The sequence below is a fragment of the Garra rufa genome, chromosome 14, assembly GCF_049309525.1.
Source record: "Garra rufa chromosome 14, GarRuf1.0, whole genome shotgun sequence".
In the NCBI taxonomy this organism is placed as follows: domain Eukaryota; kingdom Metazoa; phylum Chordata; class Actinopteri; order Cypriniformes; family Cyprinidae; genus Garra; species Garra rufa.
In genome coordinates this window covers 38,890,137-38,916,639 of record NC_133374.1, presented here as the reverse complement: position 1 = coordinate 38,916,639, position 26,503 = coordinate 38,890,137, and the positions used below count along the sequence as shown (strand labels likewise).

The 26,503-nt window shown below is 35.0% G+C and overlaps 2 protein-coding genes across 2 annotated transcripts; one reads left to right on the top strand and one right to left on the bottom strand.

Moving 5' to 3' along the window:
- Positions 1-2,821: 2,821 nt before the first annotated feature.
- dnajc30b (DnaJ (Hsp40) homolog, subfamily C, member 30b) lies at positions 2,822-3,792 on the bottom strand. The gene has a single exon (XM_073818113.1). It carries the CDS (start codon positions 3,777-3,779, stop codon positions 2,892-2,894), a length of 888 nt encoding a protein of 295 aa, XP_073674214.1. The 5' UTR covers positions 3,780-3,792; the 3' UTR covers positions 2,822-2,891.
- A 1,603-nt stretch (positions 3,793-5,395) lies between these two features.
- bud23 (BUD23 rRNA methyltransferase and ribosome maturation factor) lies at positions 5,396-25,075 on the top strand. The gene is made up of 12 exons (XM_073818140.1): positions 5,396-5,532; positions 7,753-7,790; positions 10,144-10,239; positions 10,333-10,415; positions 13,863-13,959; positions 14,035-14,131; positions 14,216-14,266; positions 21,371-21,456; positions 21,580-21,625; positions 23,733-23,794; positions 24,060-24,149; positions 24,480-25,075. The coding sequence occupies exons 1-12, from the start codon at positions 5,485-5,487 to the stop codon at positions 24,532-24,534; spliced, it is 849 nt and encodes a 282-aa protein (XP_073674241.1). The 5' UTR covers positions 5,396-5,484; the 3' UTR covers positions 24,535-25,075.
- Positions 25,076-26,503: the final 1,428 nt, after the last annotated feature.

The following is a 26,503-nucleotide window of genomic DNA, read 5'->3' as shown; positions in this document are numbered from 1 at the left end:
AATACACCTCTGATGCAGACGACATGACCACGAGACCACAAACTTGAAAATAAGACACAAAAGAAGCACTTAACCGCGGTGTTTCAGCTTTACCTCAGTGTTTCATGTTAGCGCGCTGTTTATGTCACGTCTGTCACTGAATTTAGGGACCGTCTATAAAGTTACATACGACATTGATACACACATTTCTTACTTAAACATCATTTGAAGAGAATTACCTTGCCAGCTATAAAGAAGCAGCGTTGAAACGATATTATGCTGCTCTGTGACTAACGTTGAGTTTGTCAACTTCGGCTTATGGACATTATTAGCTTACCAGTTCATGTTATCGTCGATACTATGGCAGTCATTCACAAGAAGAAGATCCAAAATACACCTCCGACGTTACAGACGACATCCAGACCAGAAACTTGAAAATAACAAGCAAAAGAAGGGCTTGAAAATACTATTTAAAATCTCCACAGAAAAAGCGGTGTTGCTTAACACACTTTACGTTACCTCAGTATTTCACCTCAGTTCGCCGTTAAGCTTGAGTAACGTTAAGGGCTCGTCAGACGAGTTAACTTGCATTAAAGGGCAGCACAATATACAAACGCGTTTCTCGGTTTCACTAAAGTTTATTTCGACTAATATATGTCACCTTAAGTTACTCACCAGTCCATGTTTTCACCGTTATGGCGGCGCCCCGGCCGTCAGTCAGAAAAAAAGGCTACCGACATGCAAAACACGATGAATATTGTTAGTTTGCTGTTAACAAGTGAAAACATCTTAAAATTGTTCAGTTTTTCATAAAACAGAAATAATATACTAACCTTTTTGTCAAGTTATTGGTGCAACATTTCTCCTTTTGTCCTTTTTACCGCCACTTCCTCTCAGCAGGAGAGAAAAAAAATAGCCCTTGCCATTGGTCAATTTTTCGCGGGCAAGTTCACTACTGTAAATTTACAGTAGTTTACTGTAAACGGATTTACAGTAGTGGATAATTACAGTAGTGATCATATATTTTCCCATAATCCTTTGCAGTTTACAGTAAAATACTGTATATACATTTTACAGTATCTTACTGTAGATATTACAGTAAAATACTGTTCAAATTACAAAAATCGGTTACAGTGCATCTTAACCCAGTATAAGTAGCTGTTCACAGTCATGATGCTTTTTGTGCCACTTGATTAAAACGTGAACAGACCTCTAAATACATCCAAATCTGCTTCAGAGTTTGAATAGATTTTATTCAGATAAAGTTGTTTGGATAAATGTAGTTTTGTTGACTTGTACTCTTGAGGTCATTTTTTTAAACACTGTTTAATGGACCACCCCAATGGAAACTCCTGGGTTTGTTAGTTATTTCTGTCTTGCTGGAACACAAAAGGACCCATCAGACGGATGCAGATGTGATTTACTGAGATTGATGTGAAGAACTTGACTGGCCTGCTATTCTATAGTGTGGAACCAAGGTTCATTTTCAATGGAATAATCAAACCCTTTCATCAACAGTGGGTGTTCACATGTTCAGCCATACTTTTTTCCTGCCGATGTAATATTTTCCATTTATGATTTTATGGATCACATATTTGAGGAGGAAGTATTTTTTTGTGCTCAGTGTCTAATGCAACATGACAGACATCTTTTCCTTGTCGTTTTATTTAGTCATTATTTATCGTCCACTACTGAGTTTTGTTTTTATATGAATTCTTTATGCTAATCGTGGAATGAGTTTTGAACATTCTGAGATTTTGTATCAAGTGATGACCTTCACATTAAACTTTATATTTCTGTGAATAAAGTGAACGAAGAACCACAAAAGAAAGGTTTTCGTGATGAATGCAGTTTGGAGAATGAAGCAATTTTATGATTTCACAGATTGAATCATAGTGAGTGTGTAAGCCAAAGTATCTTAAAGAATATGTTTAAAAAATATTTTTATACTAACATTAAGCATTCACATGAGTGTTTCCTGCACAACCCACAGCCCCATGACAAAATATATTTTATATAAATATAATAAGGATATATATAGCTCTTTTGTTCTAATTATTGGCATTTAAAAGAACATCAGCACCAAATATGCTGAATAAAAATACTTTAAATTATATTAGAACTCATTAATTGGCTATAGATTTTGGCCTAGGATAAGGGAAATGTACAATGTTGCAAAATGGTACTTGTCATTTAACTTATAATATTAAACAAATAGATTTATCGTTTGTTAGTTTTCTTGTTTTTAAAGCTAACAAATAATTTTAGCTTAAATTCACAGATAATGTGAATAAAAATGTATATACAACACAATACTGTACTCATCCCCTTGTCATCCAAGATGTTCATGTCTTTCTTTCTTCGGTCGTAAGGAAATTATGTTCTTTGAGGAAAACACTTCAGGATTTCTCTCCATATAATGGACTTCTATGGTTAAGAGTTTGAACTTCCAAAATGCAGCTTCAAATGACTCTAAACGATCAGAGCTGAGGAAAGAAGGGTCTTATCTAGCAACAGATATAAAGTATATAAATTGTAAATGCTTTTCACTAGATAAGACCCTTCTTTCCTCAGCTCTGATCGTTTAGAGTCATTTGAAGCTGCATTTTGGAAGTTCAAACTCGGGGGTACCATAGAAGTCCATTATATGGAAGGAAATCCTGAAGTGTTTTCCTCAAAAAACATCCATTCCCTTACGACCAAAGAAAGAAAGAAAAAAAAACATGAACATCTTGGATGACAAGGGAGTAAGTACACTAATTTTTTGTCCTGAAAGTGAACTACTCCTTTAAATCGATTTCTGAAAATAATCTAAATTTTGACAAAAATGAAACAGAGACCGTTTCATGGTTAAAAGAGTTCAAATCTATCAACCATTTACAATCAAAACTACAATAAAGTGCAATGTTCATTCAAGATCTCAGGCTCATAAGAACTCCGCCTCCAAAAAGCAGCAGAAACACAGCCGTCACTTGGTTCAATTTCATTACTTTCCACTTTCGTAATTTCTCTTGCTGCTCCTGCTTCAGTTGTTCTCTTCTATCTCTCATCTGCTGTTCTCTCTGCAGCTGCTCGCCGTAATGCGCCTGATAAAACGCGTCAAAGTCGAAGTGAGCGTTCGCGTCAGGTGCGCGTCGAGGACGCTGGCTCTGGGGCTTTGACGCGGGTGAAGATGAAGGTCTCCCGGCGTTCTGCACGTCGGTCTGGCTGAGAATGCCGCGGTCGTATTTCTTTCTGAGGCCGCTGTTGCCAAGCACACTGTAGGCTTCAGTGACGAGCACGAAGAGCCGCGCCGCGTCCTCGCTGCGGTTCCGGTCCGGGTGATTTACGAAGGACTGTTTATAATAAGCGCTCTTAATCTGCGCCTGCGTGGCTTTCGGGGTAACTTTCAGGATGTCATAATAGGCGGTTCGGCTCCGGTAAAGAGGAGCGGAGCTCTCCTCGGCTGCCCTCCAGCTGTACGCCCGCGTTCCCACCAGTCCTGCCCGCAGACGCGAGTGTTTTACCGGCGGCAGCAGCTGTAGTACAGTACAGTAGCCTCGGACCTGCGGTCTGAGCTGCGTTTGTTTATTCATCCAGCAGGTCATTCCGTGAGTCCTGTCAGTCCATACAGAGACAGCAGGCTGATCACAGGTCAACACGCCCGCGGATGAACTTGAACTGGCAGCGGTTACAAACTCATCTGCACACGGACACAACGCGCGCGTATCAGCCGCGGACAGATGATAATGCGTCCGTGGTGTTACAAAAGCAGAGAGTTTGTGTGCTCCACTTCTAAAACAGCCGCTGACCTCCGCCATGGCACCCGCAGGTCCAGACCCTGCATCCGGCAAAACTAAAATATTAACCAATCAGAGACGGGATACACAGGAAAGAGATGTAGCGCAGACAGAAAATTGCGTTGAGTAGGTGGTTTTCCATCATCGAAGGTTAATATGGGCGTGGCTAATTATTACGGCGCGTCTTAAAGGAGTAGTTCACTTTTAGAATTTTTTTTTACAGATAATGTACTCACTCCCTTGTCATCCAAGATTCTCATGTCTTTCTTTCTTCAGTCATAAGGAAATTATGTTTTTTGAGGAAAACATTTCAGGATTTCTCTCCATATAGTGGACTTCTATGGTGCCCCGAGTTTGAACTTACAAAACGCAGCTTCAAAGGACTCTAAACGATCCCAGCTGAGGAAGAAGGGTCTTATCTAACAAAACGATCGGTTATTTTCTAAAAACATTTACAATTTATATACTTTTAAATCTCTATATGAAGTACACAGAGAGCTAGACAAGCATTTGAGGTTAAAAAGTATATAAATTGTAAAAAAAAAAAAAATAGGAAAATAAGGCATTCTTTCCTCAGCTGTGATCGTTTAAGTCCCTTTGAAGCTGCAATTTGGATGTTCAAATTCGGGGGCACCATAGAAGTCCACTATATGGAGACAAATCCTGAAACGTTTTCCTCAAAAAAAACAAAAAAAAAAAACATAATTTCCTTACAACTGAAGAAAGAAAGATATGAACATCTTGGATGACAAGGGGGTGAGTACATTATCTGTAATTTTTGTTCTGAACGTGAACTACTCCTTTAATAATAACTGTAATTTTAACACTCGCCTCTGTTCTATTAAGTTTACTATTTCAATTTTTCGGTGTTAATTATTGTCCAGAAAGCTTTTTTTATTATTCAAAGAACAATAACATATAACATTTTATCAAAAACAAAAAAAAGATAAGAAAAAAGATAGGAAGACAAATAACAAACGAAAATAGTTGCCAGGGGGAAGAAAGTATTAAACTTCAAAAACAAAATACAAGATATACAATACATATACACACATGTGTATATACAAAATCAAATAAATATATTGTAAAGTTCACAAACTTTCTTAAAGCTTTCTTATTCTCAGTCTTGAATACTGTCGATATAAATACATATTTCAGTCAACAAAACCATAAAAAAATTTTTTTAGTAGTAGTAAATTTACACTTATGAATGTAAAATTTGGTCAACAGAATGGGTAAGTTAAGTAAAAGTACTGTTCCTCTTTGTCAGGAGAGTCAGTAAAGCCAAAGAGTACATTTCCCATAAGAGTTAACGCATTTGAAGCAGTCACGTCACATCTGTTACTTTTCTCATCGCTTTTCAAAATGGACAAATCACAGTTGTTTGTGGTTGATACATAATTATTTGTATTAATTCACTGTGGCACAAAATCTCCATTTGTGTATCAGATATCAATCCTTAATATCAGTGCATTTAAAAGATTATACTCTCTATTATCTAAATCTCTCGAGTGAGACAAAACACACGGTGAGATTTGAGTGCGGTTTATATGAGGATTTTGATTTCTGAGCCTCTGAGCGCCGCCTGCAGGAATCGAAATCGATCGTCCGTCGCGTACAGATGACGTAATCAGCGCTGGACACACGCTTTCCTCCATGTGTTGTTCCTCCAGCAGTGTTGTGATCTCTAGTAATTAGTTGTAGGTTAATTTTAGTTAATATCATCATGTCTTCAAGCTGTCGTAGACCCGAGCATATGGCACCTCCAGAGGTGGTGAGTGAACGCGCTGTTCCAGTGTCATGTGTTGATTTGGTTTTATGATTACACATGTACACAACATACGAAATATACAGAACAACGAGCTCTTGTCAGCAAGACGGGCGATTTATGATGTTTGTCAGTGACAGAACTGTCAAATGTGATGACTCTGGTGATCAGTCTGTTATTATGTGTGACGCTGACACAACAAATACGTTAACGAAACACAATTTTTATTATTATTCTGCAACAGCAACTCCACCATTTTAGCTGTGCATTTTTGCTAAATAATATTAGCATTAGAAATTGACCGTTATAAACAATAACTTCAATAGAAACTTTGCTAAATTACAGATAGTAAAGAACAGTCTATAGTTTGTGTTTTTAATACTGTAGGCATGTTTGATGAGTATTTAATTTTATCTTTTGACAAGTATTTCAATAATATTTTTACATTTTAAGACATGCTGCTAACAGCTTCCCTCATGAATGCACATATTGTCATTCAGACACAGGAGCCTTAGTTCACTTCCAGAACAAATATTTACAGATAATGTACTCACCCCCTTGTCATCCAAGATGTTCATGTCTTTCTTTCTTCAGTCGTAAAGAAATTATGTTTTTTAAGGCAAACATTTCGGGATTTCTTTCTATATAGTGGACTTCTATGGTGCTCGCGAGCTTGAACTTCCAAAATGCAGTTTTATTGAAGCTTCAAAGGACTCTAAACGATCCCAGCCGAGGAAGAAGGGTCTTATCTAGGAAAACAATCGGTTATTTTCTAAAATAAATTACTATTTATACACTTTATGACCACAAATGCAAATTCCTGAACCGGAATACACATAGTAGACAATTACTTTTTAAGCATTTGTGGTTAAAAAGTGTATAAATTGTATTTTTTTTTTTTTAAGAAAATAACCAATCGTTTCACTAGATAAGACCCTTCTTCCTCGGCTGGGAGTCCTTTGAAGCTGCATTTAAACTGCATTTTGGAAGTTGAAACTCGGGGCACCATAGAAGTCCACTATATGGAGAGAAATCCTGAAATGTTTTCCTCCAAAAACATCATTTCTTTGCGACTGAAGAAAGAAAGACATGAACATTTTTGTTCTGGAAGTGAACTAATCCTTTAGGTGATGGGGTCACCTTGATCTTGAATGTTTTATTTGGCTTGGGATCGAATGCCTTTTTCACACACTGATAATCAGAAAATATTTGGATATAATTAGAGCACTTGTTGCTTCATAGAGGCCTTCAAACAATTGCAAATTCTTAATATTACGTGTCATAATCTAAAAACACCACCAGATGGAGTTTGTGACTGTCAATGAGATACTGTGTTGTCTGATCAGATTTTAAAAAACAACAAAGTAGTTAGGGTCATTCCTTGTCTAATCTACCAAATTTGAGAAATTTACCCAGCTAAAATTTCTTATATTTTCTGGGGAAAGACAACAGAAATAGTGTTGCTTTGCCAAAATGTTCATTGCCATGGATGACTACTAAGGGTTATAATAATTTTCAGATATCCCTGAAACATATTCAAATATAAAATCTTATGAATGAGAGCAATGCGCCTCAACTTGACCACTTCTATGTGTTTATAGCACCGAGAGTCAGGTGTGTTCTATGCAATTGTTTTGATAGAAGGAAACCAGATGCATGTCTTGTTTCAGCATTATTTGTTCTTCAGACAGTCCACTTTAAGTACAATAAGTATCAACTCTATACAAAGTGAACCACATTTGTTTTCAACAAATAAAATTGGGTCAAATGTTACAGTTTGCTCATAAAGCCATATAGATTCTCATATCTCTGGAACGAAACCATGTGGAGTTTTTAAAATGAAGATACTAAAAGTAAAAAAAATGTTAAGTACCAGAATCTTTAATAATATGAAGACATATTTAAGCCTTCTTGAGTTATAGGCATGAAAACTTTGCTATACAATAACAAATAAGTCTGAGTTCATTTTCCTCTTACTGTAATTTGGCTCAATTTCAGAAAAAAATTTGACCCTAAAAACAACATTTTTTAACCAAGGACCTGTGGTTGAATTGAAGTGGCATAGCTTAACCAATAGCTTAATTATTTCAAATCATAAATGTAGGCACAGTAAAAGAAAATAACATTGTTTATTAACCAAACACGTACATTTGCCCATACACTAAATGTGCTATTGTGTATCATTCATGTAAATGCCATTTGTTTTTGTTGTTTTTACATCTACAGTTCTACAGTGAAGAAGAGGCTAAAAAATACTCCCAAAAGTAAGTACATTGACATTTGCAATAGTAAAGCAGGCTAGGGATGGGCAAAGTATCAGTATCGAAAGTATCGCTACTCAAATGAAAAATAACGATACTAAGGTGTGTTTTATTTACCAGTGATTTTGTTTATTCAACAAAAAATAAGGCGTACAATGCTTGCCGAATTGGACGTATAAGCTATGTTAGGGAATAACTGTGCAGTATATAACTATTTGAAGAACGTGCATTCAAACAGGGCTGCGTTTCCCAATGCATGCTTTTGGGAACGGCAGCCCAGAGCAATGCTTATCATAGGACAGAAAAAAAAAACATGTTTGCGTTATTTCAAAATAAACAAATTAGACATTTTAGCCTACATAATTTGTGCAATCACATTTATTTAAATTAACATTTAAAGTTCATTGATCATGTTTTATAATGTTAATATAAATCATACACTGTCAGAATAAAAATTTTGCATTTTATGTGTGCAACAGCCTGTCACTGGCAGCCCCTTACGTATTTTCAACTAGATGTTTTGTAGTTACCACTACAGTAAACATATTTTAACCATGTGTACAAAATCTAATTTAATAAGTTGCAATCCAGGAATATTAAATGTCAAAATGCATTTCAAATATGAAGTTAAGGGGGTATAATTACATATTTTACTCTTAGTAATTTAATAAATGTAATAATTTAAAAGTTAAGTTTAGAAGTATTGTATCTGTATCAATATCGATGATACTGGCCTTAGTATCGGTATCGTATTGAAAATAATTGGTATCACCCATCCCTAAAGCAGGCCCAGTCAGGTTTGTTGTTCTAATATTTGCCTGTGCTGCCAAGATTGTACAAGCATTTTGGTTTTTATCATTTGTAACAATATAATATAAAGTGAGCAATCATTCTTTTGATATGAACTTGTACTTTATGAAATTAAACTTCGATTTTAATGAATTAAATGCAGTAATACACATGCAAACTAATGCTGCATGATTCTGGATAAATTGAAAAACAATTTTCTTTTATCAATTGGAGATCACGTTACTTACTAGTGGTTCAGACGGAATGTTCATTGCTTAAGTCTAAATTTGAACAAAATTAAAAAAAAATGAAAGAGTCACTGTCTCAATTAATAAATTGAATCTCTTGAGTCTATAATTCAATGATAAATACTTTTTTAAACATGCTGTTGTCTCCTGGCGGAAGAGGATAAGCGTTACATACATACATGTTAAAAGATTAGTTCACTTTCAGAACAAAAATGTACAGATAATGTACCCCCTTGTCATCCAAGATGTTCATGTCTTTCTTTCTTCAGTCGTAAAGAAATGATGTTTTTTGAGGAAAACATTTCAGGATTTCTCTCCATATAATGGACTCCTATGGTGCCCCTGAGTTTGAACTTCCAAAATGCAGTTAAAATGCAGCTTCAAAAGGCTCTAAATGATCTCAGCCGTGGAAGAAGGGTCTTTTCTAGCAAAACAATCAGTTATTTTCTAAAAAAACTTTTACAATTGATATACTTTTTAATCTCTACACAGACAGAGCTAGAAAAGATGAGCATTTGAGGTTAAAAAGGATATACATTTTTATATACATTTTTTTTTTTAGAAAATAACCGATCGTTTTGCTAGATAAGACCCTTTTTTCCTCAACTGAGATGGTTTAGAGCCCTTTGAAGCTGCATTTTGGAAGTTCAAACTCGGGGGCACCATAGAAGTCCATTATATGGAGAGAAATCCTGAAATGTTTTCCTCCAAAAACATATTTCTTTATGACTGAAGAAAGAAAGACATGAACATCTTGGATGACAAGGGGGTGAGTATATTACCTGTACATTTTTGTTCTGAAAGTGAACTACTCCTTTAAGATACTTTTGCTTGATCGCTACTGTAGACAATACGTGTTTATACCCAAACTATAAGCTTTTATTCCAGTACTTCTGTTATTTAAATGTCTGTAACAAAAAAATAATGATCATTATGTGGTTAAAAAGACTGTTTGTGTTGTTGTTGTTTTTTTAGTGTCACATTAGATTTAAATGTCTTTAATACCTGTTTTACATTGAAGCGTCAGTGGAGCCATTGTTTCCATTCAGGAATAAGATCGCATGGGTGTTTGAATATTAACAATTAATCATGCAGCTCTAATGTAAACACTGCAAAATGTGTTGCGATGATATTGTCACGTTCTCATGAGACCAGTCAGATCTCGTCACATCCCTAGTGTTCATGTTAAAAATTTAAGAGTACAAAATAATCTTACTACTGTAATGTAAGTCATGCATACAGATGAAGTATTTAAGTAAGCAGAGTTCAACTCTGTGCTGTAGATTGATGGCTGACGTGTGTCTGTCTGTGCTCTGCAGCTCTCGGATGATAGAGATCCAGACGCAGATGTCAGAGCGAGCCGTGGAGCTGCTCAGTCTACCTGAGGATCAGCCCTGTTATTTGCTGGATGTGGGGTGAGCGCTGGGCTGCTACTCAGGATGTTGCTCTGTATATGAACTTGTGTTATTAGGTTTGTAATGCTGTGTTCACCTGCTTGAATCTCTCAGCTGTGGCTCTGGACTCAGTGGAGATCATTTAACTGAAGCAGGGCACTATTGGGTCGGTGTGGACATCAGCACAGCCATGCTGGGTGAATATACTGAACACATGCACACACACTGGTGACACAGAACAGGAATCGTTGTTGTTTTTTTCATGCACTGGCCATTTTAGGGCTTTTTAGCAAGACACTCCTGGTTAAAATAGTTTTTTTTAAAAACTCACTACTTTCTTAGTTGATTGATTAAATTAATTGCAGATATTTTTGTATTGCAAGTTTTCTAAAATGTTATCTCTAAATGTGCAACATAAAACAATCTAATTATGTATGTACTTTGAAAACATATATAGAACAAACATCTGAACAGTGGATAAATCCAGGTTTAAATTTTCACTTTTTGACACATTAAAGTTAAAGGAGTAGTTCACTTTTACAGATGCTGTACTCACCCCCTTGTCATCCAAGATGTTCATGTCTTTCTTTCTTCAGTCATAAGAAAGTAGTTTTTTTGAGTAAAACATTTCAGGATTTCTCTCCATATATTGGACGTCTATGGTGCCCCTGAGTTTGAACTTCCAAAATGCAGTTTAAATGCAGCTTTAAAAGACTCTAAACGATGTTTTTAGAAAATAACTGATCGTTTCGCTAGATAAGACCCTTCTTCCTCGGCTGGGATCATTTAGAGCCCTTTTGAGGCTGCATTTAAACTGCATTTTGTAAGTTCAAACTCAGGGGCACCATAGAAGTCCACTATATGGAGAGAAATCCTGAAGTGTTTTCCTCAAAAAAAAAAATATTTTATGACTGAAGAAAGAAAGACATGAACATCTTGGATGACAAGGGGGTGAGTACAGCATCTGTAAATTCTTGTTTTGAAAGTGAACTACTCCTTTAAAGATTTTTACAGAGGGATTTGAGCTTTCTCTTTTATCGCTCTATCAATCTGCAAATAAGCAGACTGAAAAAATATTTTCATGAAATGTTGTAAAAAAATGTGACTAATTATATGCAAACAAATCTGCCTGTAGAACTATTCAGAATTTCAGATAAAACAAATAAAAAGTTTGGTGTATGTAGAATTGGGTGTTTGTAAGTGCTGCTGAAGTGGAGGAAAAAACGCACAGCCTTTAGAGATACACTGCCATTTAAACATTTGGGATTAGTAAGATTTTACTGTTCTTTATGGAAGTCTCATAGGCTCATTAGGCTAGCATTTGTTTGACCAAAAAAAAAATAGTTAAAACAGTAATATTGTGAAATATTATTCCAATTTAAAATAATGGTTTTATATTTTATAGTACTTCAAAAGTATAATTTATTTCTGTGATGCTAAGCTGAATTTTTTATCAGCCATTGGGGTAATTTTTAAAAAATAATTTGAAAGAAAGAAATTAATACTTTAATTTATCAAGGATGTGTTAAATTAATTAATAGTGATAGCAAAGGTTTATATTGTTACAAAAGATTTAGATTTTGAATAAATACTGTTCTTTTTAACTTTTTATTCATCAAAGAATCCTGAAAAAAATGTCACAGCTAGGGTTGCCAGGTCTGTATAGTACAATTAACCCAATTGCTACTCATAACTCGCACAATCATGGCCAAAATGAACCCAATCGCATTCTGGGGAGGTCCTCCTCGGTCAAAATAAAAATCTAAGAGGGTGAGATGGTAAGCTTTAACTCATGACAACAATACAAAATTCAAAATGCCCAATTTCGCAGGTAAAATGTAGACTTGGCAACACTGAGCACAGGTTCCATAATAATTATATATATACTAGGGGTGGGCATAGATTAATTTTTTTAATCTAGATTAAATCTTGGAATTAATCTAGATTAAAATGGCTAATTTGAATTCTGCTGAAGGCATTCAGAATATGTGTGCTACCCAAATAATGACTAAACATGTTACGCCGTACTTTTATTTTGACAGGTTGCCGTGAAGTTTCTGTGTATACAGTATGACAAGATGCGAGTTTTCTCAAATGAAACAGTATAAGTGACACTCACAGCAGTTTTGGAGATTGAGTTTGTCTGTTCATGTGAGATGCAAATGCCAAAAATTACCGGGAGCGTCAGGTGTGTTTCAGTATGCGTGTAGTAGAAGCGCGTCTCCACCATTCATAGTATGAATTTCATACATACAGCTAGGCAAACGGAACATACCGGATTCATATTAAAACGGTCTTTTTGCATTTCAGTTTTCACAGACACTAGTCCATATCGCGATTTGAATTAAGTGACAGACCAACATTTGATTTATGAATCCAAAAAACGACGAATTTACGTGGCATTTCGCGCTATAGTAGATTCGGTTTTTATGAATGGAGGACGACGCGATCCCGTCTGTGTTTTGGCGGAGGAGACTTAAACGCGCGACCATATTCTATAGTCTTCGGTATACATCCGCGTTAAACTATCAAGGTGAAAGTCATCATAGCTTGCGTAGTTTAGACCCAGCTCCCAACCCAAATTTGAGAATAGATTAACGGCGATATTTTTTTTATCGCACGATAAGAGTCTCACGTTAACGCAGCACGTTAACGCCGATAACGGCCCACCACTAATATATACATATCTATAAATAAAAATTATGATATATATATGTGTATCTATATGTGTGTGTGTATGTATGTGTATATATATATATATATATATATATATATATATATATATATATATATATATGTATATATATATATATGTATATATATGTATATAGTAGCACAACTGCATCTGATGTTGATAATAAATCAATAAATATTAGAATGATTTCTGAAGGATCATTTGACTCAGACTGGAGTAATGTTGCTGAAAATTCAGCTTTGATCACAGGAACAAATTATATTTTAAAGTATATTATAATAGAAAACTGTGATTTTAAATTGTAATAATATCTCACAATATTACTTTTCCTGTTTTTTATCAAATAAATACAGCCTTGATGAGCATAAGACAAAAAAAGTGTAAAATCTTACAGATCTCCACTAGTGCTACTTAATATATATATATATATATATATATATATATATATATATATATATATATATATAATATAGAAATTTATCCACTAGTCTCGAAAAAAAAAAAGTTTTATGAAAAACCCAAAAACATATTAGAGATTATAATATCAAATTTGAATGAATTGCCATCTAACAGCTTTATTCCATAAATAAAATGAATAAATGCATGACATTATTATATTTTAAAGTATATTATAATAGAAAACCGTGATTTTAAATTGTAATAATATCTCACAATATTACTTTTCCTGTTTTTTATCAAATAAATACAGCCTTGATGAGCATAAGACACTTCTTTAAAAAAGTGTAAAATCTTATAGATCTCCACTAGTGCTACTTAATATATATATAGAAATTTATCCACTTGTCTCGAAAAAAAAAAGTTTTATGAAAAACCCAAAAACATATTAGATTAGAATATCAAATTTGAATGAACTGACATCTAACAGCTTTATTCCATAAATAAAATGAATAAATGCATGACATTATTAATTGTGCTTTTAATGGCTCAGACGTTGCCTTGAGTCGAGAGGTGGAGGGAGATCTTCTGCTGGGAGACATGGGTGAGGGTTTGCCCTTCAGACCGGGGATGTTCGACGGCTGTATAAGGTATGAGCTCAAGAGATTGTGTAAAAGCAGGAAGCAATATGAAGGAAGGATGAGTGTTAAATCTGTTTGTGTTAGTATTTCAGCGCTGCAGTGGTTGTGTAACGCAGATAAGAAAACACACAGCCCTCCGAAGAGACTGTACCGCTTCTTCAGCACACTGTACTCATCACTGGTGAGTTCATCTTACAGTTATTGATTATCCAGTGATTATTATTTTCAAACAGTAGGAATCGACACACCTGTATTGTTGTTTTAGGCAAGAGGAGCGCGCGCCGTCTTCCAGATTTACCCTGAAAACTCGGAGCAGGTCGGTGTCCTAAAACCACTGTCTGGATTATTATTAGTGCAAGGTCCCCACTTTTTCCTGCCTGCATCCCTGAGATACTGGGATAGACCGTTTAGAGGACTGATGGACGGACATTCACACTGTGCTAGGGCTTTATTTTATTTCATTGACACCACAAATGAAACTCTATCAGCCATGAAACTTATGTTCTGTTGGCTTGAGAAAGCTAACTTACTGAAATGCTATTTAAACTTAAAGGAGTAGTTCACTTTGAGAACAAAAATGTACAGATAATGTAGTCACCCCCTTTCATCCAAGATGTTCATGTCTTTCTTTCTTCAGTCGTAAAGAAATTGTTTTTTGAGAAAAATATTTCAGGATTTCTCTCCATATAATGGACTTCTATGGTGCCTTGAGTTTGAAAGTCCAATCCAACAATCTTTGAATCAGTGTCTAACTGATCAGACTTACGGTTTTCCTAAAAATAACTATTAAACCTGCATGGGAAAAATCCCATAGACGCACATTGAAGGAATGTTCAAACATTTATAATACATTCAAACACATTCAAACTAATGTGCTAATTATGTTAGAAACTTGCTAACATGCTAATCATGCTATAGTCATGCTAACAACATGTTAGTAACATGCTAATAAATTGCTAATCATGTTAGAATCATGTTAACATGCTAGAATCATGCTAATTATGTTAGTCATGTTAACAACATGCTAATCATGCTAGTAACTGACTGCTAATGTTTACAACATGCTATTAACTTGCTAATCGTGATAAAAAATCATGTTAGCAACACGTTAGTAACATGCTTATCATGCTACCAACAAGCTAGTAACATGCTAATCGTGCTAAAATCATGTTACCAACATGCTGGAGTCATGCGACAACATGCTAGTAACTTGCAAATGATGTTAACAATATAGCGTGCAGCATGTTAGTAACATGCTAATCGTGCTAGAAATGTGCTAACATGTTAGTAACTTGTTAATCATGTTAACAACATGCTAGTAACTTACTTATCATTGTAACAACATGCTAGTAACATGCTAATCATGTTAGAATCCTGCTAACAACATGTTGATCATGACAAAATCATGCTACAACATGTTAGTAACTTGCAAATGATGTTAACAATAGTAACGTAGCATGCTAGTAACATGTTATTCATGCTAGAAATGTGCTACATGTTACTAACTTGTTAATCATGTCAGCAAAATGCTAGTGAAATGCTAATCATGCTAGGAACATGCTAGTAACTTGTTAATCATGTCAGCAAAATGCTAGTGAAATGCTAATCATGCTAGGAACATGCTAGTAACTTGCTAATCATGCTAACAACATGCTAGTAACATGCTAATCATGGTAGAAATGTACTACATGTTACTAACTTGTTAATCATGTTAGCAAAATGCTAATGACATGCTAATCATGCTAGGAACATGCTAGTAACTTACGAATCATTGAAACAACATGCTAGTAACATGCTAATCATGCTAGAAACCTGTCAACAACATGCTAGTAACATGCTAATCATGCTAGAAACCTGCCAACAACATGCTAGTAACATGCTAATCATGTTAGAAACCTGTCAACAACATGCTAGTAACATGCTAATCATGCTAGAAACCTGTCAACAACATGCTAGTAACATGCTAATCATGTTAGAAACCTGTCAACAACATGCTAGTAACATGCTAATCATGTTAGAAACCTGTCAACAACATGCTAGTAACATGCTAATCATGCTAGAAACCTGTCAACAACATGCTAGTAACATGCTAATCATGCTAGAAACCTGTCAACAACATGCTAGTAACATGCTAATCATGCTAGAAACCTGTCAACAACATGCTAGTACATGCTAATCATGCTAGAAACCTGCCAACAACATGCTAGTAACATGCTAATCATGCTAGAAACCTGTCAACAACATGCTAGTAACATGCTAATCATGCTAGAAACCTGCCAACAACATGCTAGTAACATGCTAATCATGTTAGAAACCTGTCAACAACATGCTAGTAACATGCTAATCATGCTAGAAACCTGCCAACAACATGCTAGTAACATGCTAATCATGTTAGAAACCTGTCAACAACATGCTAGTAACATGCTAATCATGTTAGAAACCTGTCAACAACATGCTAGTAACATGCTAATCATGCTAGAAACCTGTCAACAACATGCTAGTAACATGCTAATCATGCTAGAAACCTGTCAACAACATGCTAGTAACATGCTAATCATGCTAGAAACCTGTCAACAACATGCTAGTAACATGCTAATCATGCTAGAAACCTGTCAACAACATGCTAGTAACATGGTAGAAATGTGTTACATGCTAGTAACATGCTAATCATGTTAAAATCCTGCTAACAACATGTTGATCATGACAAAATCATACTACAACATGTTAGTAACTTGCAAATTATGTTAACAATAGTAACGTAGCATGCTAGTAACATGTTATTCATGCTAGAAATGTGCTACATGTTATTAACTTGTTAATCATGTCAGCAAAATGCTAGTGAAATGCTAATCATGCTAGGAACATACTAGTAACTTGCTAATCATGCTAACAACATGCTCGTAACTTACTAATCATGTTAACATGCTAGTAACTTACTAATCATTGAAACAAAATGCTAGTAACATGCTAATCATGCTAGAAACATGCTATTCATGGTAGAAATGTGCTACATGTTACTAACTTGTTAATCATGTTAGCAAAATGCTAGTGAAATGCTAATCATGCTAGGAACATACTAGTAACTTGCTAATCATGCTAACAACATGCTAGTAACTTACTAATCATTGAAACAACATGCTAGTAACATGCTAATCATGCTAGAAACCTGCCAACAACATGCTAGAAACATGCTATTCATGCTAGAAACCTGCCAACAACATGCTAGTAACATGCTAATCATGCTAGAAACCTGTCAACAACATGCTAATCATGCTAGAAACCTGCCAACAACATGCTAGTAACATGCTAATCATGCTAGAAACCTGTCAACAACATGCTAGTAACATGCTAATCATGCTAGAAACCTGCCAACAACATGCTAGTAACATGCTAATCATGCTAGAAACCTGCCAACAACATGCTAGTAACATGGTAGAAATGTGTTACATGTTAGTAACTTGTTAATCATGTTAAAATCCTGCTAACAACATGTTGATCATGACAAAATCATGCTACAACATGTTAGTAACTTGCAAATTATGTTAACAATAGTAACGTAGCATGCTAGTAACATGTTATTCATGCTAGAAATGTGCTACATGTTATTAACTTGTTAATCATGTCAGCAAAATGCTAGTGAAATGCTAATCATGCTAGGAACATACTAGTAACTTGCTAATCATGCTAACAACATGCTAGTAACTTACTAATCATTGAAACAACATGCTAGTAACATGCTAATCATGCTAGAAACCTGTCAACAACATGCTAGTAACATGCTAATCATGCTAGAAACCTGCCAACAACATGCTAGTAACATGCTAATCATGCTAGAAACCTGTCAACAACATGCTAGTAACATGCTAATCATGCTAGAAACCTGCCAACAACATGCTAGTAACATGCTAATCATGCTAGAAACCTGTCAACAACATGCTAGTAACATGCTAATCATGCTAGAAACCTGCCAACAACATGCTAGTAACATGCTAATCATGCTAGAAACCTGCCAACAACATGCTAGTAACATGGTAGAAATGTGTTACATGTTAGTAACTTGTTAATCATGTTAAAATCCTGCTAACAACATGTTGATCATGACAAAATCATGCTACAACATGTTAGTAACTTGCAAATTATGTTAACAATAGTAACATAGCATGCTAGTAACATGTTATTCATGCTAGAAATGTGCTACATGTTATTAACTTGTTAATCATGTCAGCAAAATGCTAGTGAAATGCTAATCATGCTAGGAACATACTAGTAACTTGCTAATCATGCTAACAACATGCTAGTAACTTACTAATCATTGAAACAACATGCTAGTAACATGCTAATCATGCTAGAAACCTGCCAACAACATGCTAGTAACATGCTAATCATGCTAGAAACCTGCCAACAACATGCTAGTAACATGGTAGAAATGTGTTACATGTTAGTAACTTGTTAATCATGTTAAAATCCTGCTAACAACATGTTGATCATGACAAAATCATGCTACAACATGTTAGTAACTTGCAAATTATGTTAACAATAGTAACATAGCATGGTAGTAACATGTTATTCATGCTAGAAATGTGCTACATGTTATTAACTTGTTAATCATGTCAGCAAAATGCTAGTGAAATGCTAATCATGCTAGGAACATACTAGTAACTTGCTAATCATGCTAACAACATGCTAGTAACTTACTAATCATTGAAACAACATGCTAGTAACATGCTAATCATGCTAGAAACCTGCCAACAACATGCTAGAAACATGCTATTCATGCTAGAAACCTGCCAACAACATGCTAGTAACATGCTAATCATGCTAGAAACCTGTCAACAACATGCTAGTAACATGCTAATCATGCTAGAAACCTGTCAACAACATGCTAGTAACATGCTAATCATGCTAGAAACCTGTCAACAACATGCTAGTAACATGCTAATCATGCTAGAAACCTGCCAACAACATGCTAGTAACATGCTAATCATGCTAGAAACCTGTCAACAACATGCTAGTAACATGCTAATCATGCTAGAAACCTGCCAACAACATGCTAGTAACATGGTAGAAATGTTACATGTTAGTAACTTGTTAATCATGTTAAAATCCTGCTAACATGTTGATCATGACAAAATCATGCTACAACATGTTAGTAACTTGCAAATTATGTTAACAATAGTAACGTAGCATGCTAGTAACATGTTATTCATGCTAGAAATGTGCTACATGTTATTAACTTGTTAATCATGTCAGCAAAATGCTAGTGAAATGCTAATCATGCTAGGAACATACTAGTAACTTGCTAATCATGCTAACAACATGCTCGTAACTTACTAATCATGTTAACATGCTAGTAACTTACTAATCATTGAAACAAAATGCTAGTAACATGCTAATCATGCTAGAAACATGCTATTCATGGTAGAAATGTGCTACATGTTACTAACTTGTTAATCATGTTAGCAAAATGCTAGTGAAATGCTAATCATGCTAGGAACATGCTAGTAACTTGCTAATCATGCTAGGAACATGCTAGTAACTTACTAATCATTGAAACAACATGCTAGTAACATGCTATTCATGGTAGAAATGTGCTTCATGTTACTAACTTGTTAATCATGTTAGCAAAATGCTAAAGACATGCTAATCATGCTAGGAACATGCTAGTAACTTACGAATCATTGAAACAACATGCTAGTAACGTGCTAATCATGCTAGAAACCTGCCAACAACATGCTAGTAACATGCTAATCATGCTAGAAACATGTCAACAACATGCTAGTAACATGCTAATCATGCTAGAAACCTGTCAACAACATGCTAGTAACATGCTAATCATGCTAGAAACATGCTATTCATGGTAGAAATGTGCTTCATGTTACTAACTTGTTAATCATGTTAGCAAAATGCTAAAGACATGCTAATCATGCTAGGAACATGCTAGTAACTTACGAATCATTGAAACAACATGCTAGTAACGTGCTAATCATGCTAGAAACCTGCCAACAACATGCTAGTAACATGCTAATCATGCTAGAAACATGTCAACAACATGCTAGTAACATGCTAATCATGCTAGAAACCTGTCAACAACATGCTAGTAAAATGCTAATCATGCTAGAAACCTGTCAACAACATGCTAGTAACATGCTAATCATGCTAGAAACCTGCCAACAACATGCTAGTAACATGCTAATCATGCTAGAAACCTGTCAACAACATGCTAGTAACATGCTAATCATGCTAGAAACCTGCCAACAACATGCTAGTAACATGGTAGAAATGTGCTACATGTTAGTAACTTGTTAATCATGTTAACAACATGCTAGTAACTTACTTATCATTGTAACAACATGCTAGTAACATGCTAATCATGTTAAAATCCTGCTAACAACATGTTGATCATGACAAAATCATGCTACAACATGTTAGTAACTTGCAAATTATGTTAACAATAGTAACGTAGCATGCTAGTAACATGTTATTCATGCTAGAAATGTGCTACATGTTATTAACTTGTTAATCATGTCAGCAAAATGCTAGTGAAATGCTAATCATGCTAAAAACATGCTAGTAACTTACTAATCATGTTAACATGCTAGTAACTTACGAATCATTGAAACAACATGCTAGTAACATGCTAATCATGCTAGAAACCTGTCAACAACATGCTAGTAACATGCTAATCATGCTAGAAACCTGTCAACAACATGCTAGTAACATGCTAATCATGCTAGAAACCTGCCAACAACATGCTAGTAACATGCTAACCATGCTAGAAACCTGCCAACAACATGCTAGTAACATGCTAATCATGCTAGAAACCTGTCAACAACATGCTAGTAACATGCTAATCATGCTAGAAACCTGCCAACAACATGCTAGTAACATGCTAATCATGCTAGAAACCTGCCAACAACATGCTAGTAACATGCTAATCATGCTAGAAACCTGTCAACAACATGCTAATCATGCTAGAAACCTGTCAACATGCTAGTAACATGCTAATCATGCTAGAAACCTGTCAACAACATGCTAGTAACATGCTAATCATGCTAGAAACCTGCCAACAACATGCTAGTAACATGCTAATCATGCTAGAAACCTGCCAACAACATGTTAGTAACATACTAATCATGCTAGAAACCTGTCAACAGCATGCTAGTAACATGCTAATCATGCTAGAAACCTGCCAACAACATGCTAGTAACATGGTAGAAATGTGCTACATGTTACTAACTTGTTAATCATGTTAGCAAAATGCTAGTGAAATGCTAATCATGCTAGCAGTATGCTAGTAACTTGTTCATTTTATGTTCACAGCCAGTCAGATTGATGTCTATATGTCATCTATATGTGATATTAATGATCAGCACATCAGCAGATTTTAGGTTTAATGTTTGAGTTGTCATTTTTCTGTCAGCTGGAGTTGATCACGTCTCAGGCCATGAAAGCCGGGTTCACAGGCGGGATGGTCGTCGACTATCCCAACAGCAGCAAAGCAAAGAAGTACGTATTTCAGCTTGATATTTTCATGATCGTTGATCAGTAAAACATATATTTAATGGTAATGTGATGGAGATCATAATGAGTGATATTTACTTTTTTATTTTTATATTTTTTTTACAATAGATTTTTCCTGTGTTTGTTTGCTGGTGTATCGGGTGTTTTACCAAAGGTATGTATAGCCTATAGATGACTTACGAATTGTAATCTGCTACTGATTTCAAATTACATGACAAAAATCCATTATATTACACATTTTAGGTTATATAATCAGATTTTGGATTACTTTTAGATTACTTTTTACCTAACTCGTTTATCACATTGATTTAAACAGGATAAGCTTGTGCCATAATGATGTACAAATACAAAGAGTGAGAAAATATATTTCTTTCATTGTAATTAACAACATAAAGTGCATTAAACATTATATTACATCAAGGTTTCCCAAACTGGGGTTCGTAAAGGAACTGTAAGGGGGTTTGTGAGTTTAATGAAAGACTAACAAGTAATTAAATCACAAAAATATAAAATAAAAATAAATCTTGTAAAATGTATTTACCTGCATGCCATATGACCATTAGCCAATGTCAGAGATCTGTAAAAATGCAAATGTGATACTTAATAATTAAAATACTTATTTTAAAATCTCAGGGGTACGTAAAGGGGTCATTGATAATGATTTCACTTTTATTAAACTTTAGCTAGTGTGTAATGTTGCTGTTTGAGCATAAACAACATCTGCAAAGTTATGATGCTCAAAGTTTAATGCAAAGGGAGATATTGTCTTTTACAGAACTGCTGATTGACCACCCCTTTAAAATAAATATATTAGGTGAAAGGAGAATATCTACAAATTATAAATAATGAGAATTTGTGCATTTTAAAGAATTTGAAAGACAAAAACATTTCAATAATACATGGTTAACCCTCTGGGCCTCTTCGGTCATTTGACCGAAAAATTTTATGTTTTGAATTTTTAAAAATCGTAGCTTCATCAGAATGAGATGACACTTGGTGACTTTTGTTGCATTAGCTATGTGAGTACACAAAAAAAATCAGTGACATGATTCGGATATGTTAAAGGGTCAAAAAAAAAATGTCACACTTTGCTCCTTCGCGGTCAAAAATGACCGACATAGGAAATTAATGGGAAATACGAAAAAATGTGATAATTCAGATAATCTTTTGGTAGTACAAACTACAAATCAGCCACTGTGCTGAAAAGAAGTGTTCAGCAAGCAACACACACACACACACAGACACACAGAAATAAGCAGAAAAATGCAAAACCTGATATTTATCCAATCAAAAAATATCTAAACCTTGCCAAAAGTAATCTTTTAGAATGTCTGAATATATTTCTAAATGCAAAGCCTATTAAAATGAAGAAACAGTAAAAAAACAAAAAACAAAAAAAACAATAGGAATCCCAAAGCCCCTGTATATATGTATATAGGGAGATACAGGTTACATCACATTACACAAGTTTTAATTTATGCCACTAGATGGTGCAATTTTCACTTTAAAAAAATGGATTTTAAATGCTTTTACTCTATTTTAATGTGAAATGTTGTATTTATTGAAAAATAATAAATACATAATTAAATTAAAAAATGTAATATAAAATATTATTCTAAGGGAAAAAATTGCTCATTAAAACTGTATAAGTATTGCATAGATTCATAAAAAATGCTCAAAATTCTAAATAATAATCACAAAATATTATTGAACAAAAATGTATTTAATTGATTTTCCTGAAGAAAAAAAAAAGTTACTTTTTAAGGCTTCGGTCACTTTTGACCGTGAGGGAGCCAAGTGTGACCCCTAAATGAGGAGGCCCAGAGGGTTAAATAACTCAATATTTGAAATAAAAAATTTCATCAGTAGTTGATGCGATGTTGAAACACTTCTTAAACCTGAAATGATTTTTGTCAATCCACCTGACTAATGCCTAGTCTATGTGTGAATTACCACAAAACCTGACTTTCTGAGTGGATATAAGCGGTAGACAATTTTAAAAAGGGAAGTTTAAAAGATAAAAAAGAGAGAATCAATAAATGATGAATCATTTTTGCTATTGTGTGAATAATATGCAATCATATAATAAAAAAGTGACCGAGTCTGATTACAAGTATTTTCAAATGTATCTTACTCTAATTACAAGTACATAATTTTTGTAATCTGATTACTTGATCCAGGTCACATGTAATCAGTTACTGCCCAGCTCTGCATATAAGTGAATACAGCATGTTCATGATGAGCTTGTTTCTGTTTTTCAGGGTTTAGATTCAGAGTCGACTGACAGAGGCGTGTCAAATCAGGCTCAGTTCACAGCACAGAGGTAAACACACGTCTATGAATGTATTATTTGACCTATATTTTGACATTTTATTTTTGGGAACATTATTTGAAACATTAAACTAGACACTTCGCTTGCATTTAATATGCATTCTATGTGTCTAAAATCACTTTTGTAAATTTCGTTTGAACCCATATACAACTTTATGATGGTCGAGTTTATATTTTGAATTTTTAAGCAATATACTTCATACTTCATATTACAGATAATAGTGGATGCTGTATGTTACCATCTGTTCTTTTTAAAGGTCCCGTTTCAAAAATATGAAAGGAAAGTCTGCGAAGAAGAGTAAGGACTGGATCTTGGAAAAGAAGGAAAGACGACGCCGGCAGGGGAAGTATGTTTTAGCTTTTGTTATTATTAATATTTCACTATATCGGCCGTGTGCAACAAGAACTCATTATCTGTACTGATCTGCTACTTTCACCATCATATTGAATGTTCAACTGGATATATCGCTTCTTGTCTTCAGTGGACAGTTCCTGTTTATTCATTGGAGATAGAGACAAGTAATAAAAGATATGGAGACACTACGAAATCCTTTGAGAATATTATGGCACCGTATGAGAATTTTTTAGCAAGTGGTCATCGTTTTTAGCAGTTGTTGGATATCTGATTTATTTATGATATTCATCTGTGGTGTGTGTTCTGTGTTTCTTTCTCTCAGGGATGTAAGGGCTGACACTAAGTACACGGGTCGTCACAGGAAACCTCGCTTTTGAGCCCTCGACTGCTTCACATGAGCATCTCACCTCCACTGCACAGAAGACTGTGGGCCATTCAGTCTACTGCATCCAGTTACAACTCATATCTGTATTGACCAATCAGGAGCCAGAAGCAGAACTATGCGCTTTAAGAAAATGTATCACAGAACAATAAAAAAAAATGTGGAGAGGAGACAGTGAATGGACTTGTCTTATAAGATCAACACGTGTATTATGACTAAATTAACAGAAGCTGTAATAAGCCAGATTTTATCTTCTCAATTGTAATTCCTAAACATGCATATAAATTATATACTGCACCCTTTGTGGAACCTGAAGCAGTGCATTATCTCCAAATATTGTTTGAAGACGTTCATATACAGAGACTGTGAATACAAGATAATGTTCTTGCTGTGGTGCTAATTTCGAACACATTATTAACTATTAAAAAAGAAATACAGGTTTTATTTTCATTAAGACAAGGGCAACATGACCGTGCACATACGGTTTGTATGAAGTAGTGTGCCAGATAACATAATAAATGATGTGTTTTCCTCTGTGCTGTAACCCTTAAGTGCTCTTTACTTAAAACGTATTTATATGTACTTCAATTTTCACAATAAGTTCTCAACATGTGTTTTGTAAAGTTAAAGTGAACACAATGACAAAATTAACCTTTATGAATGTAAAGTTTGGCAACAAAATAGTAAATATAAACTTAAATTGAGAATGGTCTTTTTTCAGAGTCACCAAAAACACATTTTTCTGGCAAATATAGAATTGTGGAGGAAAAAAAATTAAAAGTCAACCCAAAATTATTTTAAATGAACAGAAACATTATTAATGAAATTTAGCAAGTTCATAATGTACTTTTATGATTGTGAATCATTTTAGAATCTTCATAAAGACTTCATAAAGGCAAACCTGTTATTCCAAAAATGTACACAAGCAGGTAAAGAAATTGAGATCTCTTAAGAACTGATACATTTTTTTTGTTTGATGTGCTTCCGAAAAGACATTGTTTAGCAAACAGATTAGTGTTGTCGAAAATAGGAGGAGAGCATAAAGAATCTTTAGGGACAATTTGACTAAATGTTTGAAGGCATTTCAAGGTAATGCACCAACTGCATACTTTCTTGGAGGATTGAAAAGAATAATTCTTTAATTAAACAATTTTTAGTAAACAGGACACCCCATCATCGAGTTTATTCACTTGAGTATTCTTATCAAACAATTTTTAAAAAATAATTAATTTATGATTTATTATATATTGTTCCAGATAAAATAACCATGTGGAGAAAAATCTATAGTTATATATTAGGGACTGACTGTGGAAGAGGCTGATCAAAAATCCATGTGAGGTGAAGAGCGGAGGAGATGTACATCCAAGGTCAAACCAGAGGCCTAGAGTGGAGATGGGGGCTCAACAATGGATAATAATGCTGGCTCAAACACCTGGTGAACCAGGGTGAAAGTGGTCTCTGACATTGTCTCTGAGTCTAAGATGGTGCTGATGGTGTTATCCTCCACACCACAGATGGTGTAGGGGGATTCACATCCGGTCAGTACTGTAGGACTGTAATGGAGGGGTCCTCTTAATTTCCTGGACTTACATGAAGCATGCATCTTGTGCCTGGGCTGAGCCCATGCAATGTGCCTCTTGATAGACTCGTGATAGAAATGTGTTCTGCACACGAGGCTCTCTGCCATGCTGACTGCTGTTCCTGCTGCCCTCCACTTCTCTGTCCTGACGCTATTGAGCCATAGGAGCAACCTTATTCTGGCTCAGCACCCATGTGAGCCATGACTGCCAATGCCTTCATTCAGACAGTCCTCCTATGAGGCTTGCGAGCTGATCTCCTGTGGTGCCTTGGATGATGATGCAATGTGATGAGTGATGCGGATCTCTCAAGGTTTTTCCAGTTGGGGTTTAGGAGGCATGCCACTAGAGACATGGGAGATGAGGGCTCAGCAGGTGAAACAGGTG